Genomic DNA, 23,218 nt, shown 5'->3' on the forward strand with positions numbered 1-23,218 from the left:
CTATATTAAATTGAGATTGAACAATTTCTTCTTGAGTTTATTTTTTATAGTTTTTTTAAGCTAAAACTGCAAGTTTATTTACTCACATTATAACAGACTTGTCATTGCTAAATTGAAGGTTGGTGCAAATTCATTCGGCATATTTAGTTCATGGTCTTGTTGTTTGTCTAAACTCTTTAGTGTGAGGTGTTGAATATTCACACTAGAAATTTATAAATAGCAAATTACTTATTACATATTTCAAAACAAATCACTATCTCTAAGTCTAAATTAGCATAAATTTAACCGAAACATCCATACTAGATAGGATTTGCAAAATCCAGGAACATCAGCATCCACAAAATCCACCAACAGCAATACTCCTGCTCAAATTTATATGCCCTGGAAACCATAAAAGATATCAAGCAGATAAATTGGTCAAATTCAATGAGGAACGGCACTACTCCTGCTCATGACCATATAAGCTTATATAAAGTAGAGTATAAGCTTAATTGTAAACATGAAAAGTACATTAAAGTCCCTGACTGATATACTTTCCTTCATAATCAAGTTGAATCGATCATTTGAAAGTAATGCTCGACGAAGATCACGAGTATAGCACATATATTAAAAAATTTATTATCTCCAAAATATTTCAGCAACATACCAAATATTTAAGTAAAGTTTGCCTACGATTTCATAAAAGCCTCGAAAAAAATACAAGCTTTGCCAACACAAAAAATACATGAACCCATCAAAAGAAGAAAAATTTAAACATGGGTTACACCTCAAGTGATAGGATAAAGGTTGGAAGTAGAAACAAAAACTTAACAATTTAGTTAAATACCTAAATGCATAACAAAATAACAAAAACAAAGAGAAAAAAGGCATTGTTTTCCAAACCTGTTTGATGATTGTAGCAGGAAATGTTGTGGTGGAGTCAATCACATGCAATGCCGCCACGTATTAGAATTGGTCTTCGATGAAAAGAAGATAACGAGAGAGAGAAGGCAGTGGAAGACGGGGAGATGACAGAGGAGGTAATCTGTAAGGGACAGAGAGAGGTGGAACGAGAGAGAAGGAACGGCCGGCGGCTGTTTTCAGTGGGAAAGGGAGAAAATTTTTAAGGTTAAGGAACTCAGGCTATGTTAGTTTTCTCTTTATACCCCTTGTTTTTTTAAAGTGGGTTTAAGTTACACTGGTCCGATCTGGTTATCTTGTTTCAATTTCTAATACCAAAACTGAACCAGATCTAACAAGTTTTATGAATTTTAAATTGATTTGATCAGTTTTTTTTCTCGGTATAAGTTTTTCATGGTTTTTAATCAGTTTTCTTGCACATCACTACCAATCAGTTTTCTTGAACACCGCTACGATCAACAGCATAGGGGATAAACGTAGACAATGAAACCCTGCCTTAATCATTGACCTAATAATGAGATGCTGGGTAATTATATTGTAAATTAAGTAGAGAGAGAATGATAAATATAATGTGATCCTTTCCACGACAACCATCACGAGTATCATATACATCCCATCAAGAATAGCTGGACAACAGACAGAAACACGAACTATCACTTGCCAAACAATAACAACATTTATTTATAAGATATTCAAGTTGATGGATCAATTTAAACTATAACAGTCCGTAAAAATTGCGCCATTTGGATGCTGCACACAGGCTAAGCAACCTACTAAGAAAACAGGAAAGCTAAGAGATGGCACCCTCATCACATTCACCGCTTCTGACTATATTATACACTTGACTGCTGTAAATAGTCCTTACAGAACGCTATTATGGGACACATTCTGAAAGTCACAACCTATCTCCTACTTATTTTCCTCATTACATACTCTTGAACTGACGCATTGTCAGCCAAGTTACACGCAAGAACTCAACGTCTTCTAAAGATTTCAGAATTTAAGAACACCAATGAGGATGCTCCACAGCAATGCAATCGACACAATAACAACGGCCATCGATCTCAATGATCACAGAAAGGCAAGCTACACAAGATCATAGTTATGATATTTCTCGTGAGGAAACGAGCAGTATAGTTTTAGTTTCCAAGGACATAACCTAAGTTTCGCTATTAATACCACAAGGCATGAATAACTGGTTCCACGCTAGGCCTTAAATGAAAACTAACATTAAGAATAAAGCATGAAGCTTGACACTCATGGACCCAGCCGATAATGACCATCACCCATGTAGTGGCCATCCATATAGAGAGCTGCGTTCTGAGGATGAAGGCCATCCATCACCATGAATTGCATATCTTCGGATGGTTTCCAATGTCGCTTCCTTTGATTAATGAACCAATTATTAATTTGTTTCTGATCCAAACCAGTTGTTTCAGCTAATGCCACCTTCTCCGTCTCCTGTCAGCCATCACAAATATGCATTAATATATCTCATGAAAAAACCACGTGCTTGTATAGTTATGTGAAGTTTATCATAGCACTAATCTAGATGTCAAGGTAGATCTTTCAAGAGAGTGGTCGAGGAAAACGAGTTTTGACAAGTATCCACTCACTGAAGGATATGGCCATTTGTAGTGTAGCTCCCACCAACTGAGCAGCTTCTGCCTGGCTTCTTTTGGCAGCTTCCCCTTCTTCTTCTTCTTAGATAGTTCTTGCTTGAGACTGCCTAAATAACCACTATACTTCCTCAATAGGTGGTTCTTTAGCTCTCGGTCTTCAGCACGGGGATCAATCTCAGGTAGTTCAGTCTCCCCTCCACTGTTGTCTTGATCATCTTCCGATGAGCCGACACCCTCAGACTTGTCATCTGTGCATTTGATAAACAAAAAGCCCATATAAAATGACACTTCGTTGGACTAGAACAAAAATAGGACAGAAAGTATCCGCATAAAATGAAAATGCAGACAGATAATAATGTCATGCACAATCCTACTGCTAAGTTCTTGGGATTTATGAAAAGACACGATGAATTCTTGATAATTTACACCACTAATTACCCCCATATTGACTTCGATTTTTTCCTCTTATATATGCGAGAGGTCCTAAATGAGTTTTCTTCAACACTTAGAAATGTCTCCCACTAAAATAAGGAGAGAGAAGCCTGGCCACAAATAATACAACCTGCATTGATCCTTCACAACTTGTAGTTTGAAAATTGGAAATGCATTTCTTTCTTGACTGACTATTGTTTAAATACAATACAGTACTATCCTTTCCGGATGCAATCATGTGAAATTCAACATTCCTCTCAACAACATGCTTCATTTCCATCCCACCAGTCTGTAGCCTAAGGTTGACTTGGGGGAAGATGTAAAAATGGAATCAATAATCTTGTATCAGAGGAACTTGAACACTAGAATCATGTTTAATTAATACCAAAATGATTCAAATGCACCGAATAATAAATATCTATCTGCTTCAAATAGCAATCCACACTAAACACAAGATGGGAATAGTGATAAATAAAAAGACAAGCATTTTGCTAGTTGCATATGGAGAGGTTCTAGGCTAGTAATCTGAAGCATCGCACACCCACACGCAACACCAGCAATACAAAACGAATTACGCAGGTTTTTTCAAGGAAAACACGCCATTAAGCAGAAAAAAGATCTATATTTGAGTATTGACTTGCAACAAAAATCACAAGAATGAAATTTGAAGATAGTGAGCACATTGAACCATACAATTAAACAGTATTAGTTGAGCTTTTGATGAAGTTGATTCTAATCACAAGCAGTGCTGAGCTCTTGCGCTCACTCTTCTTTCGCTTTTTTCATAGATCTCGTGGTTCACATACGTTAAAAGTCGATGCAAAGACAATGAACATGATCATGACACATGTTATCTAATAGCAACTAGACTCACAGTAGAGAAGAACCACCAGTATATCAATAGCTAGATGACCAAAGAGCCAAGGGTAAAAGAGCATAAAAAATGGAGAAACTAACAAGTACATTGGACAATTATTCGCTATAACAGAAAGCAACATGAAGTATATATAGTTGAAAGCTATATATCAGATCAAATGAGGTGGACAGATTCAAAAGTTCAATACCCTTCCTAGGCTGTTTTTGCAAGGGAAGGTTCTTTCCCTGCTGTAAGAGAGGATTCTAAAAATCCTGCTAAGAAAAGAAGAAATGAAGGGATCGCACCACCCGGAACAACAAAGAATAGAATACAAAGTTCCACGCACAGCACCTATTAGAACTCAGGCTGTCAATAAGGATAGTTACGCAGAAAAGCTCGAGATAGACAAAAATGAATAACGCGCTCTCCTTTGCTTTAGTGTAAGACAATTATATAAGCTGGTAGCCTGCTTTTTCCACCCAAAAAACAAGAGGACCTTCTCTTAATTTTTTCTAGTTTGTCAATCTCTAGCTCTTTAATATATCATCTCGATTGTTATCAAAAAAACAAAATATAAATGTCATCAAGAGAAAAATATGCAACGAAGGAACGCTAAATTCTATTACATTATTCGTGAACTAAGCTAATGAAATGCAGTACCATTTGAAGTTGCTTGACCTTGTATCTAGCAATAATTATGATTAGATTTCTCTCAATTATGGTTAGTTTGCTCATTTCCATGAGAAGCTGATTATACCAATGAAAAGAATTCGCAAGTTACTACGAGTTTTATACAGAAAATGAGGTAGAAGAACAAGAAACAGTTAATCGCTTTTAGTTCCAACAATGTACGCTGTGACTTCTCGTAATGAATTGAAACCAAAAGCAAATAGCTATCAATTCCCATGGCAAATATGAATACACAGAACCAAACATCTTGCCTCCTTTTCTAGTCAAGAGTCGAGAGAAATATTGTTATACCGAGTTAAAATTTGATTAGCTTCGTTATTGTTCAATCCACACTCAATAACACCAGCTTGAAATTCGTAAAAACAAGATGTTTGAGCAACCAGGGAGTAGTAGATAGCAAAACTACAAAATAAATCCATCAGTTCAAAGCAATCAGACTCACAATACCCATCAGATTAAAACAGGAGCACAAGGAATTACAATGTGGTATTAAATTAAGTCATCAAAGCAGCACTTATAGTTAGTTGTTTATTTCCTAACATACAGTGAGTCCAAAAAAAGAGAGGATATAAATACGATTTTAGACCATCAATAAATGTGTTCGAAAATGTATACTCCCTGACAACACAGGAACCATTCCTGAACTAATTAGAAGAGATGGAGGGGGCCTAAGGGTCTGCTCATAATTAGAAGGGATGGATCATTTAAAAAGCGATCAGGAAGAAGACGACAAAGGATTGATATGTTCATAATGGACAGACCATAAACCACAAGTGAGGAATGCTAGAAATGACTATTTCTTTCCTTCATCGTCTCTATCCATCTTTTCGAACAAGAAAGTTATCTGAAGCATTCACCCCCCCAACAGAGATTTTGGCCAACAAACATTGCTGAGTGAACACAAAATAAATTTGATGAAAGGTTCTTCGAATCCACAAATCTGTTGCTCCGTTATGGTTTATACATGCTGAATAAATTTTCCGATTAATACATTCGCTTTTCTGTTTGCAGATTATTTTCCAGGTAAAATGCAATTATTTTCAATGTGTTCGTTATAATTATTTGCAAAATGATAAAATCATTGGATCCATTCATTAATGAAAAAACCAATAATATCATACTTCTTCTTTTTTTTACAAGGACATCATGCTTTTGATAGAAAGTAAGAGTTCAAGATGTATTTGGAACGATTATTAATCAAATCATCTGTTTAAAAAAACTAAAGAAAGGTGTTCGCAAAATAATTAAAAAGAAAGAGAAAAACAAGAAAAGACGAGACATAGAAGTATTATATATGAAAAATTGAATAAAATAAGTAAAAACTTATTCCGACATGGCCGTACAGGCTACATGGGGTAGCACTGATTGGAACAGCATCCTAGGTTCTTCAATTTACAAAACAAAATCAAATACTATTCTTTTACAGAAAAGCAAAGAACAACTTGGAAATGACAGAAACAATTCTGCAAATCTATCTCGAGGTCTTGTTATAGTATATCCCAAAAAAAAAAAAAAATTGACTCCTGTAGAAACAGACTTATTAGAAGTAGTAATCAAGTCTAGATTTTGGTAAGAAAACCCTAAAGGATGACTTTGTCAGACATCACAGACCCCTAAAAAGCCAGCCTATAAGAGAAGCAAACGTGTAATATATCATTGTTCAGAACCATGTAGTGCGTTTTGCCTTGGTAGCTTTTCTTGGAGATTAGGAAGATAGTAGTACTATTATATGTAAGATACAAAGAAAATCCAAATCCCATTACTATAGACTCGTGATTAGGGTTTGCTAATCTACTACTAGTGGCTGTTAGCTTACTCGTACACAGTGACCATAATATCATTATTGGAAGGCGCGATCCTGGTCAGGGTACGCTTCATTAGGGATGGGAAATGTTGCCTCATGAAAGGAGGAGATCCTGACATATAGTTTGGTCTAGGAATTTTACTTTCTTTTCCCCTATCAAGGTAATGAGCAGTAAGACTATCTGTTTCTTTAGTGTAGCAAGCAAAACCAAATCAAACCCATCTCTGCAACAATGAAACCTAGTGGATTCGTCCGTTCCTATCCATGATAGGATATAATATTTTGTTTGAAAGGGATAATTCTCACTCGAGATCATGACAGGCGTGCATAGTAGAGAGAGGAAGTACCAGAATTGAAGATTCTCAAGGGACCATGGCAGATCATATTAAGCTGAGTTTCGATTCTTCGCATGAAATCCATGGCTTCTTGTATAGGTCTTGTAAGCTCCTCACGGTACTTCACTAGCATGTCGTAATAAGCTTCCTGTTTTTCAATTCAAACAATACAGACAAGTATTTAACTCAAAAACCAAATAAAATAACACCGTAGTGTGTGTGTCGGTCTGTGTGTGTGTGTGGGGGGGGGGGGGGTGGAGAGAGAGAGCCTATAATTAGCTAGATAAAGAGACTTCCAGCAAGATTAGAGGTAGAATAACAAAATCAATCAATCACCATGAACTGATCTAGTTCTGGGTCTTTCGAATTGTCCCTTGAAGTGATAAAAGATCGTTGTCTTGATTCAAACTCTTGACGAGCAGCTGCAAGCCGAGCTACTACTTCAGGCGGAGCTCCTACCTAAATGCATATACAGTGTAGCAGCAAGAGAGATGAGAGGAGAGAAACCATTGCTACTACTGAAATGAATTTAATTTGATGAAATGACTTTGGTTTCTTCTTCTACACATGTACTTACCTTTTGGCAGTCCATGTAAGCTTCCAAGAGGTTAGAGTACTGAGGATGGGCTATGATCTTGGCTTTGATGGCTTCAACTTCACTAGAGCTTTCACTTCCTTGTTGCTGCTGGTTAATTGTTTGGTACCCTCTCAAGAGAGGGTAGTGAAATTTCTGAGCATGTGAAGTGCTGGCTTCAGTTTTCACTATAGGATGTGTATCAGATTGGAAGCACTGATCATTTGATTGAAGATGGAAAGGATTTAAAGGCATCTGGGTCTGCTGATTGCTCACGGTAGAGCCACTACTGGTCCTCCCATAAGGCGAGGAATTGGGTGCAAGAAGCTGTGAAGCATACAAGAAATTTCCCCTCGGAGTCGTGTTTTCACTCATTTGATTGTAGTCCTCCATCTCTCTCGACAAACCCAGTTGTGGAAACGGATATGAAAATGACCACTCCAGAAATCAAGTAAAGCCTAAAACCCTAAAGCAACAGCTATAAACACGAATAAACACTAGAAGGTGGAGAAACCCAATCATCTAGAGCCAAAGAAAAACTACAAGTTTCTGATGTTTTGTCTAATTATATGGGTTGAGAGTCATGTCCTGGGCAAGGAAACTGTATTCTAGTGTGTTAGAGAGGGTCTTGAAGTGAATTTGCACCTAGACTTCGACATGTCGAGATGAGAAGAAAAACAAATGGCAAATCAGAGGAGCAAAAATAGAAAGAAGTGGTCTCGCATGGAGTTGAGGAGAAGGTTGAGGTCAGGATATAGCTTTTAAACCGGAATCGGCTAAGGGCTGCGTTTCTTGGGTGGGTGACAAGACTTTTTTGGTGATAGAAAAAAGAAATATTGAAAAATATAAAGGCAAGAAAGGCCAGGTGATTTCGCAAGGAGATTGTATAGATTGTTATTCACGGACGTTTTTATTTATTATTATTGTTATTCACGGACGTTGTAGTTTTCACCCTGTTAGTGTAACTTTTTGGATTTTGCCATTGCCAGACTATTCTTTTTCCTTTTTACTCGCCACAAATGGAGAGGGCAAGGATAAAAATGCATGCAATTAATAAGCATCGACCAGAACTATATTAATTGCTCGCGTTAGGTTTTGAATTTCTATTTCAGTTAATAAATAATATTATTTAATTTTTAATTTTTGTATTTAAAAAAATATTTAGGCTTCTAAGCAGGTTTATTTGATTTAGAAAAATTTCATCATCATATATGATATATAAACTAGTTTCATTAAAAAATTGGGAACGACATGTCTATGGCATGAAAAATGCTTTCAAGAAACTATCAAGATACAATTGTGTAAACCAAATTATTTTTTGTAATGAATGGATATAAAACATTCTCTACTGAAATTATATATGTGTGTGTGTGTGTTGGGGGGGGGGGTATTTTTAATAAAAAAAATTATCATGATTTGAAAATCAAGTTGGAATAAAAAAAATAATGTTTTGATAATTTTTATTCTATTGAGTGTGAAATAAAGAATAATTATTTTGACAATATTGTATAAAAACTTCTAAAAAAACAATATGCATGCACTTTATTCTCAATGAATATTCATTATAAATTTTGTACTTGCAAACATATTTATATTGGTTTTCATACATGATATTTAATAAAATAATTGCTAACATTATCATTAAAAAACTATAGTCTTATTTGTAAAGTACTGTATAATCATATAATTTTTAAATTATAGGCTCTCACGCCTAAGATTAAAAAGGGAAAAAGACGTTTGAGGGTCGTGCTCCAGCGGTGTGTGGGGGCTTGTCTCCTACTGCCGTCCCAGGTTCGACTCTTTATGCGTACGCCTATCACCTTCGCGGTGCCTTACCTGCTTATTGGTCTTGCAGGATGTTCAGTGAGTCGTGGGGACTAGTTGTAGTACGCGCAAGCTGGCGCGGACACCTCATACTAATCAAAAAAAAAAAAAAGGAAAAAGCCTTAACCATTTAGCAGGTAGTCCAGTGATAAGAATTTATAATCAAGGAGTTTGCTTTATATGTGATCTCAGGTTTGATTAATGTGATTGCTAATATGATGGTCACTGAAGACTTGCATAGTCGTTAGCTTCAAGATTCGTGGGATTAGTCAATGTGTGTCTAAACTGGCTCAGACACCCAAGTTAATAAAAAAAAAAAAAGGGAAAAAGGCTAGATTTGTGTGTCTATTTCATTTTTTTAACTTAAGTAAATAACATGTTATCTTAATTTTTTAAAAAAATATATAAACGGTCCATTGCAACAAATTTTAGTCATTAAAAATGGTTAAAAAACAAAGGTTTGGGTAATTTGGATCCAAGACCCAAAACCCCAATTGAATTTTCACAAGAAAAAATCTAAAAGCATCGTAAAAATCCAACAATCTTATTTTAAACCTAAAATATTATTTAATCAAATTAAAAATAAAAAGTCAAATTGAATAAAAAATTTATAAGATATGATATTTTTATTTGACAATGTTATAGGGTAAAATCACTTATATTGAACTTTCTTCGCCAAGACAACATCATTGACATCAAAATCAACCTTATCATGCTCGAAAAGTGGCCAAATAAAATCTGTTATGTTTCCTTTTTTAACTACCTTATTTCTCCTCTCTTAATATTTAAAAACTAATCTAGAATAAAAATGAAATTTAAAATCGAAACATAAATATCTAGAACCGTAAGAACAAAATAATGTAAAAAAATTTTCAAAGACTAAATTGTAATTTTAGATGATTTAAAAATAGTTAATTTTTCATAGTGGATACATTATGATCCGTTTGAGGTTGCGGTACAGCTTGTTTTTTATTAAAATTTTAAAATTTTTTTGTTTTAGATTATTTTTTAATATTTTTAAATTGTTTTAATATGCTAATATTAAAAATAAATTTTAAAAATATAAAAATTATAATTTATTTTTAAATAAAAATGTATTAAAAAATAATATTTTCTACATCCTCAAATATCTCGTAGCAATCACGGTGCATCGGCAGGGAAACCACTTTGGTAGCCAGCACAGTGGATGTGCTGGCTATTTTAATTTTTTAAAAAATATCTCGTTTTTTTTTTTAATGAAAAAGCCAAAATTTCTAGCCGCTAACTGTTATCGATCATGGGAATCGGGACGTGCCACTTGCCTATTCGATGGCAATTCATGGCCTTGAACAAATGCATTCGGGATGATCTTCTTCTATCTGAACACTAGTAATAATTTCACGGATGCGTTGAAAAATGTTTTCGTCTTGTAAAAATATTTTAAAAAAATATTTTTTTTTTTTATTTTAAATTAATATTTTTTAATATATTTATATTATTTTAATACGCTAATATTAAAAATAATTTTTAAAAATAAAAAAATATTATTTTAATATATTTCTAAATAAAAAACACTTCAAAAAATAACCGTAACCACATTCATATATTTTCAAATAAATAAATACAAGTGGAATTATATTTTTTGTTATTTATTGATGTTGGTATTTTAACAACTTTCAAATAAATAAAAAAGTAGACAGAAAGAATATTCAACATTCTTATTTTGATTTTTAACATTAATGATATTTTTATATTAGTTTTCATAAATTTATATTAAACATCTTTTTAATCAAATATTAAACATATTGTCCGCATTTATGTAGGGATAAGTAAATCCACTCTTGCAATAAATCCTTGGCGATGGAATGATGGCATGGGGAAGTGAGTGTGAGCCAAACTGGATGAATAAAGAATACAGGCAATTGTCCCCCCTGAATTATTTGTACTTTGTTTGATCTTCATGCTTCATACATACCTTTTCAACTAGTTTCAAACTAGTTATAAGGATCGTACAGGGTTCCGGGGCAGTTTTTTTAAATCTATTTTTTATTTAATTTTACAACCATTAAATATATATTCTTAAAAAAACAAAATTATTAAAATATATATTTTTTTAATAAAACCTTTCTTATCTGAGCAGTTCTCTCTGTTTTGGTAAAAAAAGTTGCTAGTAGCATGCTTTGCTTTAGTGAATGAAAAGTAATGATAATTTAAAAAGAAATTGTAAAGATTCTAATGGTTTCAAATAAAAAGGAAAGATTATATCTTTAACTAATTGATCATGTATTTTTTTTTTTTATCTTGGTAAAATATCTGTTTTATCAAACTTACTATAATTGTAAAAGTAAGTTTCAATAAAAAATAAAATACAAATCATAAATTGATCATTCTATACACGTGTGTGGGAAATATTATAAGAATAATGAATATGATAAAAATACATACAATATTTTTTAAAAAAATAAATATATTTTTTATTTTAATATTAATGGGAAAAGATTTAAAAAATAACTTGCATACGAGGTTGTTACATAGTTATTCATAAAGTGATTTATATTATTACAATAAATCATATTAGGTGGTATTTTGAAGCTCATTTGTTCTGTAATCGAATGCATCTCCAGCTCACCTTTCACAGGTCTTTGGGCAAGATTAATTTAAACCAGAAGCCTTTAAAAAGAAGGATGCATTTCTTGGGAGAGAGAGCTTGAAGAAACAGGCACGTCTTTCAAACAAGAGGGATGTACATAATCCATCCAAAACCTTTCCAGGCACCGAGGAATTAAGTATTCATAAAAGCAATGACCTCATGTGTACACGGTGCTTGCTACATATGGTATGGCAGTGCTGCGCGAGAGGGCGGTGCTGGGAGGGAGAGAAAACATGTTAGAAGTAGACTGTTAGTGAAGAGTACGAAATTTCAACGGTAAACAGTGAAAAGAGTCTCTGATCCAATCTGACCAAACTTGTACTGTTTGTGATGACCTATTGCAGGACAACCACGTGTGGAGTACACATAGACCACCCGGAGAAGAGACTGGAGATAAATTTAGAGATACAGGAAATAAATGGTCTCTGCGTCTTGCCTCCGGAACGAGGTATAGCTGGCGGCTATGACCACCACCACTTCCTCTGCGCCCCCCACTTAAAAAAACACACAGACACAGAGATGAACAGGGGGGAAGGGGGTGAAGGGGGCCCACAGGGGCTTTAACAGTTAATACCCCCCCCGAATCTCGCGCGCTGCAGAGAGGAGGAGGGAGGGGAGGGGGCAAAAGGAGGGAGGAGAGCTCTCCCGTCATCAGCTTTCTTTCTTCCTTTTCAAAAACAAAAACAAAGGACAAATTCGGCATTAAGCATCCAAATTAAAAAGATATTCTGAATTAACAAAGCCTCTTGAAAAGTGTTTTTGTTAAATAGAATATTCTACTGTTTAGACTCCTGATATTTAACTGATATTGTATTTTTTTTAACAGTGTTATTGATCGAATATTACAGTTTTAAATTCGTGATATCAGTTAAATTTCAGTTATCATTCTACAAAAAATCCCACAATAAATCTCCTAACATCTAAATATAATATAATATAAAATACTTCTTATGAGATTTATTATTTAATTTGTTAATGTGACATTTAATTTAGTTAGTGATTTCAAAGAGTAAAAAAAATTTTTTTTTGAGTGAGTTTTTTCTGTTTAGAAACCATACCTAAAATTTTGTCTTCTTTAAAAAGACATGTAAAGAATCACAATAGTCAAACATAACAAATTCTCATATTTTATAATAAGATAGCCCTAATAATACAGATAAAAAAAAAACATATATAGAAGCAAAATGATCTCAAATACTTAAAATGATACAACATTCTAGCAATTAAAATCTCAAAATATATCAACATAACTTGTTTATCTATCTACATTTATTAGATAATTCGAGCTCATTGATAGCACTGTTGGATCTTGCTCCTGCCTCTACCCGAGTGGCCTCATCCTTTGTCACAGTATCATCAAGAGTTAACCTATATTTAAAGGTATTAGTCCACTGCGTCAAATATTAAACCATTAAGACGCATAAATGTATCTTTTGTTTTTTTACTTAATATTATGAAGCATGAATGCAGCCTCTTAACCCTCAAGTGACAACAAGTCAACCTCTCGTTAATAAAATATTAATATTAAATTAAAAGATCAACCTAAATTAATATATATTAATTATAAAAAAAGATTTAATTACTTATAGTATTTTAACTAAATTGATTACCCCAACCCTGATAGTTAAAATTCCTAGCAAATTCCCAAAACTTTATAACAAAAGAATATTTTAAAAAAATCAAACATGATTTATGATATCAAATTTAATTGATATCTTCATGCTCAATTGCATTAAATTAAACCCAAATTCATAATAAATTAAAATAATTTAAGTAAAATATCAAATTCGACAACTTGTCAACAATTTAACGCAACGTGTAATTTGCTATAATTTCACCACATTCATACTATGTCGTGGGAAATCATCAAGCGTGGTTAAATGAATTATTAGCCGATTCCAACAATCAACGCGATATCCCTAACTCGGCATTTATCCAAAAATATGCAACATATAGTTAATTGAAATAATTAATTCATGATTAATTCAACTTATTTCCATGTTCAACTGTATCAAATTAATCTTGATTGATGTTATTCATAGCTAACTTATCATTAATTTAACAAACCTTAAATTCAACCCTAGCAATGATATTATTTTAACCAAACCAAACACAAATTCATAATAATATAATATTTTTACCTTACTTGCAATATTAGAAAAAAGGTTGGGACGATGATGGATTTTGAAGAGAAGAACGTCAAAGAATACTTAGAGACCAAGATGAGTTTGATTTTTTAGTATTTAAAGGAAAAAACAAGTGTTAGATGGGATTTTTAGAAAAATAAAAACCAAGGACATCGGTTTAGAGAGAAAGAATGTCACTACATTTTTCGTGTTTTTGATATGAAAATAATTTTAATTTTATGATATTTTATATTCTAGAAACACATATTAAGTTATTGCAAGACATGTTTAATTGTTATTTTTTAAAAAAACACAACAAATATCTCAATATACTTAAAAATAACAATATTAAATAAATATCATATTTTTTAATCACAACAATATAAAAATATGTTATGTCATCGATTTTTAAAAATAAATTATACTACAAAAACTTTTAAATTATTGTGTTAGTATTGTTTTTCAAAAAAAATTCCAAAACAAAACCCTTTTCTTCTTTCTTTTCTTTATCTGCGTAGGATTGGACATTTCCAACTCACAGACAGACACACCAGGAGTACTAGTCAGGTACCCCATAATCACTTGTCACTCAGTCCAGTCAAGCACCCTGCTCACTGCTATTCTTCGCCACTTCCCTATGCATTTTTTTAGAATAGTATATTCACTGCACAGTTTCACTCACACTGCCTCTACAACTCTACTCCCATGTAACTGTTTTACCTACTTTTTTATTATTATTATTATTTTCTTTTTAGAAACCGATCGGTTCATGCTATGCTAGGATTCTGCTCCTTCTTTTTCCCCTTCTTTACTTCACTCGATTGAAGTCTCAGATTCAACAAGAAATTTGGCATTTTTTAGCTTCGCTAACCAAGAAATACACTCAACTTAACCTGAAATCTTTGATATATCTTAAAGGCTACAATGCACATCTACGTGCATTATTAATGTGTTTGTACCCTAATTGGGTTGTTGGTGTCCAATCGAAGCCGTGCAACTGGCAGAGTAGTTTTCAGACACCGTTTATTTCTTAAACTACATTTTAATTCCTTTTAAAAACGCATTCAGTTTAAAAAAAGATTAAATCAGTATTTTTTTTATGTTTTTGATGTACTAATAAAATTTTAAAAAAATATTATAATATATTTTTAAATAAAAACCAGTTTTAAAAATATTTTATATCAAATTTCAAACGCATATCTAACTGAAACTACAGCCTGAGATTGAGACTCATGGAGAGGAGTTGATTTTCTGATCCACAGTTTACATGTCTATTATTGGTGCTCGCCTTTTTCCAGTCAAATCATCATCTTCAATCATCATTTAAATGAGCTGTTTCTGTCATGTCACTCGGAAGCAAGTAATTAAAAAGGAAGGAAACTAAAAAGAAAAAAAGAAAGAAAGAAACTGGGATGGTTTCCCTTACACAATACCATGTTTGAACTTCACATAACACCGTTAACAGTAACTTCATTTGAACAGGAGTGGCAGGACTCAGGACATTATAATTGAGGACCCTTGCATACCATGAGTTGGAAATCAATGTCTTTCGTTTGTTTATTGGAGGAACCGACGAATTTCGAGGAGTAACCTCCCTTGTTACAATGCAATTATTGCATTGCAACGACGGAGTTTACTTTCTCATCTTTTCTGTACTGATGAGTGGAAATTATGGATGAAGTTAACAAAATGGTTAGATTGCAGCTGTAGCATGCCTCAGACTATTGATTTGTTACTAGAAAGCTGGAGTGCATTGGCGACAGGGGAAATTCAACGAAAAACAATTATTTTGCTTTCACATAATATTTAATTTATGGGTCATCTGGACATTAGGGAATAAATTGATTTTTTAAAACAAAAATCCAGATTGGAGTACAATGTTTTTTTTTTTTTGTGATCACACCACCGAAGAACAATAATTTCTCATATACAAGCATATGAATCTTTATAGAAATTTGGATGGAATCTTACGCTTTACAAACAATTGTTGAATCTCTACTGGTTTAATTATTTTGTATACGAGTTCTTACGCCACTCAATATATAAAGATTATTTTTTAACTTGATTACCGCTGTCTTAATGGTAGTGCTGTTTCATTTATTAAATTTTAACTATTATAAAAACAAAAACAAAAAACGAGCATTTAATTTAACTATGCTGAAAAAGCTATTGAGTGCCAAGGATGTACGTGAGCAGAAGTTCATCGCTATAGTCTGTTTAGTTAGTAAAAACAGTACCGCCATTGAATACTCTTTGAAAAACCGGTGAAAAGTAATCGTTAATCAGGCAAAACCTACAAGTAGCTCATCTACTCCTATCACATGGAGCTAATAGATAAACAACAACAACACTATCGTCTTCAAGTGGTTTTTTTAATAGATATATAGCAGATCAATGATGGATAGATGCTTGGATTGCTTGTTTTTTTTTTTTTTGGATGCAAGATCTCTCATGATACCAGATGACGTGCTATATAAATATAGTGGATCGAGATGAACTAAGCCGTAAATCAAAATCCTAGAAAATCATGCTCAACTTCCTGAAACAGTTTCACCGGGAGAAAAAGGTATTTTTTTTATTGTTAAAGTAGAACATGGCAAGCGTCTCTAAGTGTGAATTCAATAATATAAGTCAAAATGGTACCAATAACAACAATAAAGAGGCTTCAAAAAGAGATTAGCATGGGCGATCTACTAATTAGTCACCTTAAAATAATATTAATTATAGCATAAACCTCCACAGTACAGCTTTGGCATGTGGAACTAAAACAAAGTAGATAACAGTTAAGTATCTTCATAATATCTTTTTAACAATTGTATAATCAATCAATCAAGACTTGATTACAAGAATCCAATGGGATGATGCTGGCGTGTGGTATACATGTAAACAGGCTACTCGCAATCACGTGGAATCGTATAATCCAAGAGTTTGTAAGCTTGCAAGGCCATAAGATCGATTAGCTAGGATAATGATAGATCTATATTATCCTCCCTCCAGCTGCTCAGCACAGGTATTTAATGCAACGCAAAAGCAAAGCTAAAACAACTGTCTTTTGCTTTATTACTAAGATATTCCCCCTTTTGTGACTCCTAATAATGATCAAGAAAAGAGGTTAAGGTGTCATTGAGCATTTCAGTCAATACAGGGTCCTTTTAAAACGAAAAGATGGATGGCTAAATCACTTAAAGCGGGCAAAAAACAGTTGACAGCACTAAGTCTTGACTATAGATTGGCGAGAATATTATTGTTCTTGTTAATCAAGGATTAAATAATAATTCTTTTCCTCTCCCTATGTTTCGTTTCTTTATTTTTTTATTTTTTCGAAAAGAAAAGGATTGAACAGTCTGATTTGATGGAGATGAGGAAATTCATAAAGATTGAAATTCATAAAGGGAATGTGTTTCCACACCGTCTCTGTGTCTAAGTGCAGTCACACTTGCAGTTTTATTTTCAAGCACCAAAAAAAAAAAAAATCATGTAGCAAACCCTACCAAGGCACTGTGTTTTCAAGATCTTGGCGCAGGTGCGGTGGCCTAATTACTTCCCAGGGACAAAGCGAGTCCCTTGTACTACGGCGCTTGAAGATAGCTCCGTGTCCTGGGAGGGCAGACCACTGCTAAATGCATCTCCCTCGCTGTACAGTCCGATTTCAATTTTACAAAACCACAGAGAGGGGGGGAAACGACGGAGAAAAGGATATGCTTCATCTCTTGCTCTTTCGGTGCATGTTCTATTTCCTTCCATATACTCTAGAATTTCTCAATGCTATCTTTTTAATTCAAAAGAATTCCAATATTATTCTAGCTATTAAATAATCCTTTTGTGTTACATCATCTTGAATGTTTCTAGCTAGGTTCTTAAGTGTATCTGAGATACTCTGAAATGTGTGAAGATTTGAGACGAAGAAATTACAGAAAAGCAAGGACAAATAAACATTGAATATAAAGGTTGGCTTTTTGTCGCTATTTAGTAGACCATGTAGTGGAAGGAAATTGGGATTTTGAAAGCTATAGGGGTAACATCGAAAAGATTTAATTTGTGGAGGTAAAAAAAGAATATATATTGATGGATATGTGAGGGTCAAACTGCTTCACCGTCAAAAAGAAAACAGCAAATTAGATGATTAACTGATTAGAGATGTGATTGTCATTGGGCGATTAATTTAATTTCTTGATGAGACTCTCTCGTGATTATTTTTTAAAAAGAATTTCTCTCATGTATCTCAAGAGGATGATACAAAATGTTGATATGAGAATGAACTTAAATAATTTAAATATAAATAAAATATTATAAATAAATTCATTTTTTCTAAGAATAAATTAACATTGAGTTCCATGATACTTCATAGAGATTAATTAACAAGTTCACTTTTATATTTTATTTTACAAGAAAAACAATATTTTGTTTTGGTTTCTATATTACATTACTCTCTTCGTGTGTTTAAATAAGTAACATTCAAGTGATTTTTTTTTCTTTTTTAATTTGCTCAAAATATTTCATGATAATTTCAAGAATCTCTAATTTTCTAATTTGTAATTTTATGATTGGAATTTATTTTTTCTTGTGCAAAAATATCATTATATATTAAAAAAAACAACTCAAATAAATATATGACTTTATAAATAAAAAAATATATAAAATCACTAGAGGGATGTAGCTTAACTAATTAGGTTCTGGGTTTACTTCCCCAGAGGTCACTAATTTGAGTCTCATAAACCTTGGGGTCACGGAGACTTACATGGTCGTTAATTTCAGGACCCGTGAGATTAATCAAGGTGCAATATAAATTAATTCAAACACTCACATTAATCTAAAAAATATATATAGTTCTAATTCTTATTTGTAAATTTTACTCTCGATAGGCTATCTCAATTTTTTTTAAGGAACTGTGTCACTTAATAAAAATAAAAGTATAAAAATAATAGTCTTCAATTTCTTAAAGAACTCTGAAAAAAAATTTACAAGAAAACAATTTACATACCAGAACAATTTATAATGTTATTAAAATAGTAACCAGTATAAATCTGACATGTGTTCCTCTTTTTAAAAAGATGCTAAAATTGTGGAAAATTAGCTTAGTCATGAACAAAAAAACCCCTTTTATTTAACGGATGAAAAATAAAGACCTGATTGTTCAATTTAAAATCACAATGATGTGTTATAAAAATAAAATAAAAGGTCAATACAGCAAGTGTCTATAGTGTCATAAAATCCAAGATAGCACAGAGATATTAAAAAATAGTTGATTCTGACTTCAAAACAACCTGTGACAAGCTTACGGCTAATTCTAAATTGCAAGGCATTGAATAATACTTTTTTCTCCATTATATTTTTTTCTCGATTAGTTTATTTATGGGCCATCTCCTTGATCTTAGACTGAATTTATCTTGAACCGTGAATATAAATTAGACGAAATTTTACCGTATACGTATAGACTCGATTTAACTATATGAGAAAATGAAATATGACCTACATCAATGAAGTTGCAAATCTCACGAGGATTGCAAAGTCAATTCTTCTTTATATATTGACAATGACTCAAAATCCAAGATACTATAATTATAATTAAAAGGTTATTTAATATTTAAAATAATAATTAATTAATATATTCAAATGTTTGAAATATTATTTTTTAAATTCAAGGAACTCTAGGTTTATAGTAAAAGCTTAAATACCATCAAAATTAATATGAGACTTAAAGATTCTCCGATGATAAAATCAGTATATTTATAAAAAATATATAAAATAACTTAAAGACAATAAATGATTTAAAAGAGTATTAAATTCAAAAAATAAAGATATTTGTTTTTAAGTTTTGAGTTAGTTAATGTTCTGAAATATATGCATTTTTATCTTAAGATATGAATTTTTACCTGAATTGTTCAAAGAGTATTTATATCCTCTAAATCTTGTTGTTTTTAGAGAAAAAAAAATATTGAAAAAATGCCATGTTTTCTACAACATTAATGAGAGACAAATATCTCTTTACATGTTATTAATGAGATACTAAGTATAGAAGTCCCTTAAAAGACCTTACACACACCTATAAATATAGAGAAATTATTACCTTAATATGAATAATTATTCTAGATGGAAAGGCATGATGATTTATCATATTTGTAATACTTGTATTGTAAATGATCATTCAAGTTTTAGACATATAATTTTAGAACTTGGTAATACCCAAGTTTTTTTGGATTTGATTAATTACCAGGTCTAAGTTTTTTTTGGTTTAGCATGTTCATCAAATTCATGTTACCTTAGGTTTGATTGATTATCAAATTCAAGTTTTTAGGTTTTACATGTTCATCAGACCGGTATTGTTCTTTTTGAGTTTGACATATTCACTAGATTCATATTTATTTAAGATTAATTGAATGCTAAGTTTAAATATTTTAGGTTCGATATATTTGCTAAATCTATTTTATTTTAAAAAATTATAAATAAAAATCTTAAAGAAAAGTTAAGTGATAATATGTATCCTTTGTGAGTGTGTGTTCGCAATCATGTTATCTGCTTTTTTTTTAAGAAATTAAAAGCATTGAAGCTCAACTTCATTGGTCTGTTGCTCGAAGGATCCAGATTTTATCCCGACCAGTATGGACTACGGCTTAACGAGTGGACTTGTGTTATCATATCTCTATATGTTTTTACCATCACGTCAACGTATTTGTTAATGCAATAATCCAACTCATATTCAATTGAGTCTTTTCAAGAAATTATGATCATCTTATTTTTATTTTCTTTATTTGAATTAATTAAAAGAATGAAAGTGATAGATCGTGAGTTCCAACACATTTACAAATTACTAGTTAAAGAATCTTTAATATTAAATTAAATAACCATCTTAGTTTAATATTTTAAATTGTTGAGTGGGATTTTAAAAATAAATTTATATTACTTTTAGTTTAAACTTATTTTAAGTTAAAGAAGCTTTTAAACTTTAATATTAATTAAACTTGTACTTTGGAGTTAGGAGTAATTATACAGCTCAAAATTTATTTAGAAAAATATAGTATATTTTAGTAAGTTATAAATAACATCTGTAATTTTAAAAAAATAGCAAAAAAATTTTAAAAGCTATTTTAAACTTTGAATTTAAAAAATAAATCAAACTCTTTTTTTATACAAGAATAAGTAATATATTCGTATACAAACTCTACAACTAAAAATAGCTATACATATGATTTTAAATTTAGAGTTTGTATAAGAATAATTTGTACAATAATAGAACACTTATTATTTTACTATAGAGTACAAGAAAAGAACATTTATTGTTTATAAAAATAGAGTTTGGTTTATGTTTTAAATTCAAATTTTAAAATAGCTTTTAAAATTGTCTATGTTATTTATTTTAAAGAGTTGCAGTGTTTAACTATGTTATTTTTCTAAATAATTTTTGAACCATGTTATTTCTCTAAATTTTTATTTTTACCGTACTATTTTTTTTCAAAAGCTATGTAATTTTCTCTATTGTAGTCTAAGATTCACAAATAAAATTAGACAAGTGAGAAAAACATGTTTAGTTTATAAACATGCAATATAATAAGAATATGTCAACTTAAAATTATAACAAAAAAAGTAGCATGCTTACTAAACAAATATATAAACTTGCATAAATAATTGAATAACAATCATAACATGTATACTAATATATAAGTTAAACAAAACCATAAAGAGTATTTACTTGATGAAATATTTTAAAATTAATTAAGTTTTATTGTTGTTGTTAAGGATTAGTTTTTTATCCTCGAGGCTTTATTATTTATCACTTAGTGCAAAAAAGACTTTATTTGACAAGTCTTTCAGGATTTCATCAACATCACATTGTTTAGATGCACTCCTAAAGAGATTTAACAAGCTAAAAAAATAACACTTGATTATCCCTTTATAATGATTGAACTAAGCTTTAGATATGAAGGAGATTTAAAGAGGAAACAAAGTCTTAAAATCGTAAAAGCAATGTTGAAAATTTAGATGAAGAAAAGTGTTAGAATCTATCAAAATAATGCAGAATTGACAGACCTCAAACACTTTTCTTCACCCTATTTTTATAGAGAATTTTAGGAATCAAAATCTGATAGAATTCTCTTATTAACAGCTTTGATTTAAATCAAGTGACATTAGAGTTGAAAGTTTTATTTAGGTAAGCCTATGCCCGACACGAGCACGAGTCAAGCCGGCGCACTTGTGTGTGTGGGTTTAAACCTAAAATTTATTTTGCTTACGTTCTATCCTTTTTAAAAACTTAAATACTCTTCGGGTCCAATATTAACTCTTTACATTCCCACTAAAATAAGCCACAAGAAAATTTTTTTTTTTTTTTTGAAAGTGGGATAGAGTTTTTAGAAAGTTTTGAGTTTCACCAAAACATGCCAGCCAAAAATTATTTGATGTTTTTCGTCATAATTTATTTAAATCATATTAATATTTAATATTAGAAAGCTTATATTAAAAATTAAATTTCAAAAAAATTTCAACCTAAAAAATAAGCGGACACCACTTTTAATTTGGTATCAAATATACTCATTTACCATATTTTTAGACAAAATTTCCAACACTATTTGCTTTCTTTCTCACTCCAACCACCTCTAAGAATCAATTATTCTATCAAGTGATTACATCTTCAATCCCTATTTGCATATGAGGTAATAAATGTTTGAATTAATTTCTCATCTTTATCATGATGATGATGGGATTAATCTTCTAAAACGACACGGTATTTTACCAAACTTCATCACTTACAATATTTTAATCACCATATTATTGATTTGCATGCATTTGATTGCCGTTCCCTTGTCGAACACTCCGGTCTAACATTTTGGCCTTTTTGTGAAGCGTTTTATTATTTCTTAATCCACATAAGGCTGCTTTTGTTAAAGTAAAAGCTGTTTATATGATTTTTTCTAAAGACTTTCTAAAATAAGCTTTTGGTAAAGTTCGTATAGAACATTACATTTAGAATATTAAATCTGCATGGTCTATATGATACCATCAGTGGAATTCATGCACAGCTATAGATAATTAGATAATTTAATAATTTATACAGAAGATTACGGGAGCTAGACATATACCGATGGTATACTTTATGATATATGAAAAAATTATACAAATATTTTATAGAATGTATACACCTTTATAATTATCTTTACAAATATTCTAGATATTTATATAAAATATTTTAGATGTTTTTTAAGAAAATCTATATATATACACATAAAGTGTTATTTTTCTAGATGGAATATTTGTCAGAGCTTATCTCCCTAGATTTTATCTCTTCATACCTAAAAAAATATAAGTATAAAACAAGATTTAAAAAATATTCAAATCTAAAAAAGATTTATTTATTTTTATTTTATATGGATTTCTTAAAACCCATCAAATCCTCTTAGTATAATTTTATAAGCTCGTAAAAAGCGCTTCCAA

General features: G+C 31.4%; 1 protein-coding gene across 1 annotated transcript; it reads right to left on the reverse strand.

Annotated features, from left to right (window-relative positions):
• Positions 1–1,557: 1,557 nt before the first annotated feature.
• On the reverse strand, positions 1,558–8,046 carry LOC118031395 (homeobox protein knotted-1-like 2). The gene is made up of 5 exons (XM_035035790.2): positions 7,217–8,046; positions 6,976–7,098; positions 6,652–6,787; positions 2,517–2,770; positions 1,558–2,361 (listed from the first exon to the last, which is right to left on the reverse strand). The coding sequence occupies exons 1-5, from the start codon at positions 7,604–7,606 to the stop codon at positions 2,158–2,160; spliced, it is 1,107 nt and encodes a 368-aa protein (XP_034891681.1). The 5' UTR covers positions 7,607–8,046; the 3' UTR covers positions 1,558–2,157.
• Between the last annotated feature and the right edge of the window lie 15,172 nt (positions 8,047–23,218).

Source organism: Populus alba, chromosome 11, assembly GCF_005239225.2.
Source record: "Populus alba chromosome 11, ASM523922v2, whole genome shotgun sequence".
NCBI classification, from domain to species: Eukaryota; Viridiplantae; Streptophyta; class Magnoliopsida; order Malpighiales; family Salicaceae; genus Populus; species Populus alba.

Excerpts from the sequence above, each read along its gene's own strand:
- LOC118031395 (XM_035035790.2), bottom strand. The coding sequence starts at position 7,606 with ATGGAGGACTACAATCAAATGAGTGAAAACACGACTCCGAGGGGAAAT. Across the intron at positions 2,771-6,651 it reads CTTGAGAATCTTCAATTCTG|ATGACAAGTCTGAGGGTGTC; the intron begins GTACTTCCTCTC and ends TCAAATGCACAG. Across the intron at positions 2,362-2,516 it reads ACAAATGGCCATATCCTTCA|GAGACGGAGAAGGTGGCATT; the intron begins GTGAGTGGATAC and ends GATGGCTGACAG.